Below are 1,866 nucleotides of genomic sequence, written 5' to 3'. Positions count from 1 at the left end.
GACCCAGTAGCTGCTGATTGGTGGCTGCACATAGATGCCGCATGTGATTGGCTCACCCATGTGCAGTGCTATATTTTTCAACAAAGGATATCTAAATAATGAAGCAAATTAGATAATAGAAGTAAATTGGAATGTTGTTTAAAATTGTATTCTCTATCTAGATGATGAAATAAAAAACTGTTGGTTTCATGTCCCTTTAATTCTATACTGAAACTCATAAATCACAAAATAAAATTGTCAGAAAAAAACATAATGCACTGATTAATTTTATTGTGAGCTAGTACATTTTTGAACTGGTTATTAAACAGTATACAATAAAAAATAAATAAATATGCTAATTATTATTATTTATGTTTCTATTGCAGATTTTTTTTCATACAAAATGGAGGACAGTAACATGACCAAGGTGACAGAATTTATTTTGCTGGGATTCTCTAACTTTCAAGAGCTGCAGTTTCTTCTATTTAGTGTAATACTATTAACTTACATTATTTGTGTCACTTGTAACATTGCTATCATTGTTCTTGTTAAAACGGACAATTCTCTTCACACGCCAATGTATTTTTTCATTAGTAATTTTGCTATTTTAGAAGTTATGTTTGTGTCAGTAGCAATTCCAAAACTCCTCACCAGTCTCATTTCATCAGATAAGAAAATATCTTTCAGTAGCTGCTTTTTACAACTGTATGTTTTTCATGCCCTGGGTGCAACTGAATGTTGTCTACTTGCAGTTATGGCTTTTGATCGAGATTTGGCTATTAACAATCCTCTGAGATATTCAGCGTTAATGACTAATGAGTTTTGTATTGGTCTTTCATTATTCCCATGGATTGTTGGTTTTATGGTTGCTTCCATACCTACAATCTTCACAGCCAGGTTAGAATTCTGTGGTCATAATGTGCTCAACCATTTCCTGTGCGATATGGCGCCATTACAGAATCTGGCTTGTTCCAACCCCTATTTCAGTAATATGGCTGAAAGTACAGTAGCTGTTTTTATTGTCATTTTTCCATTTTTCATCATCATGGGATTTTACATCCATATTATAATTACTATATCTAGAATTACAAGTACTGAAGGTAAACACAAAGCATTCTCCACCTGCTCTTCCCATCTTCTAGTATCTAGTTTATTCTACAGTTCAGTCATTGTTGTTTATATTAGACCTAAGGGAAGTAAATATGATAAATTTTTAGCGCTGATATACACAGTCATTATTCCAGTTATGAACCCCTTTATTTATACATTAAGAAACAAAGATGTAAGGAAAGCACTTAAGTCAATGAGACAGCTTTTCAATTTGAATTTAGAATAAAGATTTGCAATGTAAAATTAAATACAAAAAAATAACACTCTTGGTGGCCGATTTAACATGCTGCAAATACAGCAGTTTCCGTGTGAGTCATTAGGCTCGCTGGAAACATAAGTTAAGAAGCAGTGTTCGTAAGACCACTGCTCCTTAACTTATCCGCCACCTCTGAGGCGGCGGACAGCAATGATCCCGATCAGATACGATCAGGATGATTGACACCCCTTCTAGTGGCATTGCACAGGATTAACACCCTCTGCAGGGGGCGGCATTGCACAAGCATTTCACTAGAACAAGTGGGAGGGTGGTGTGAGAGCTACCTATATTTGGTTAAAAGCTAATGTCATCATACCCCTCGGGGATCACTATGGAACCTGGACATTCGCTATACTTTTACGAACAGTGAGTTTTTTTATATCTTCAGTCATCCAAAGCTGTGCACAGCCAAAGATTCATACAGATATATCATTCTCCTCGCTAATGCACTCTCACAAATAGGAATTATTAGTTCTTATAGCGAGTGTTTAGTACTTTTCATTAATCAATTTGATGTTTTT

The 1,866-nt window shown here is 35.0% G+C and overlaps 1 protein-coding gene across 1 annotated transcript; it reads left to right on the top strand.

The window, feature by feature from the left end:
* Positions 1–382: 382 nt before the first annotated feature.
* LOC128666009 (olfactory receptor 5V1-like) lies at positions 383–1,315 on the top strand. Its single transcript, XM_053720362.1, has one exon. The coding sequence runs from the start codon at positions 383–385 to the stop codon at positions 1,313–1,315; it is 933 nt and encodes a 310-aa protein (XP_053576337.1).
* The last annotated feature ends 551 nt before the right edge of the window (positions 1,316–1,866 follow it).

The sequence above is a fragment of the Bombina bombina genome, chromosome 1 (genome assembly GCF_027579735.1).
Source record: "Bombina bombina isolate aBomBom1 chromosome 1, aBomBom1.pri, whole genome shotgun sequence".
NCBI classification, from domain to species: Eukaryota; Metazoa; Chordata; class Amphibia; order Anura; family Bombinatoridae; genus Bombina; species Bombina bombina.
The sequence above is the reverse complement of the archived record's forward strand: the minus strand, read 5'-3'. Positions and strand labels throughout refer to the sequence as shown.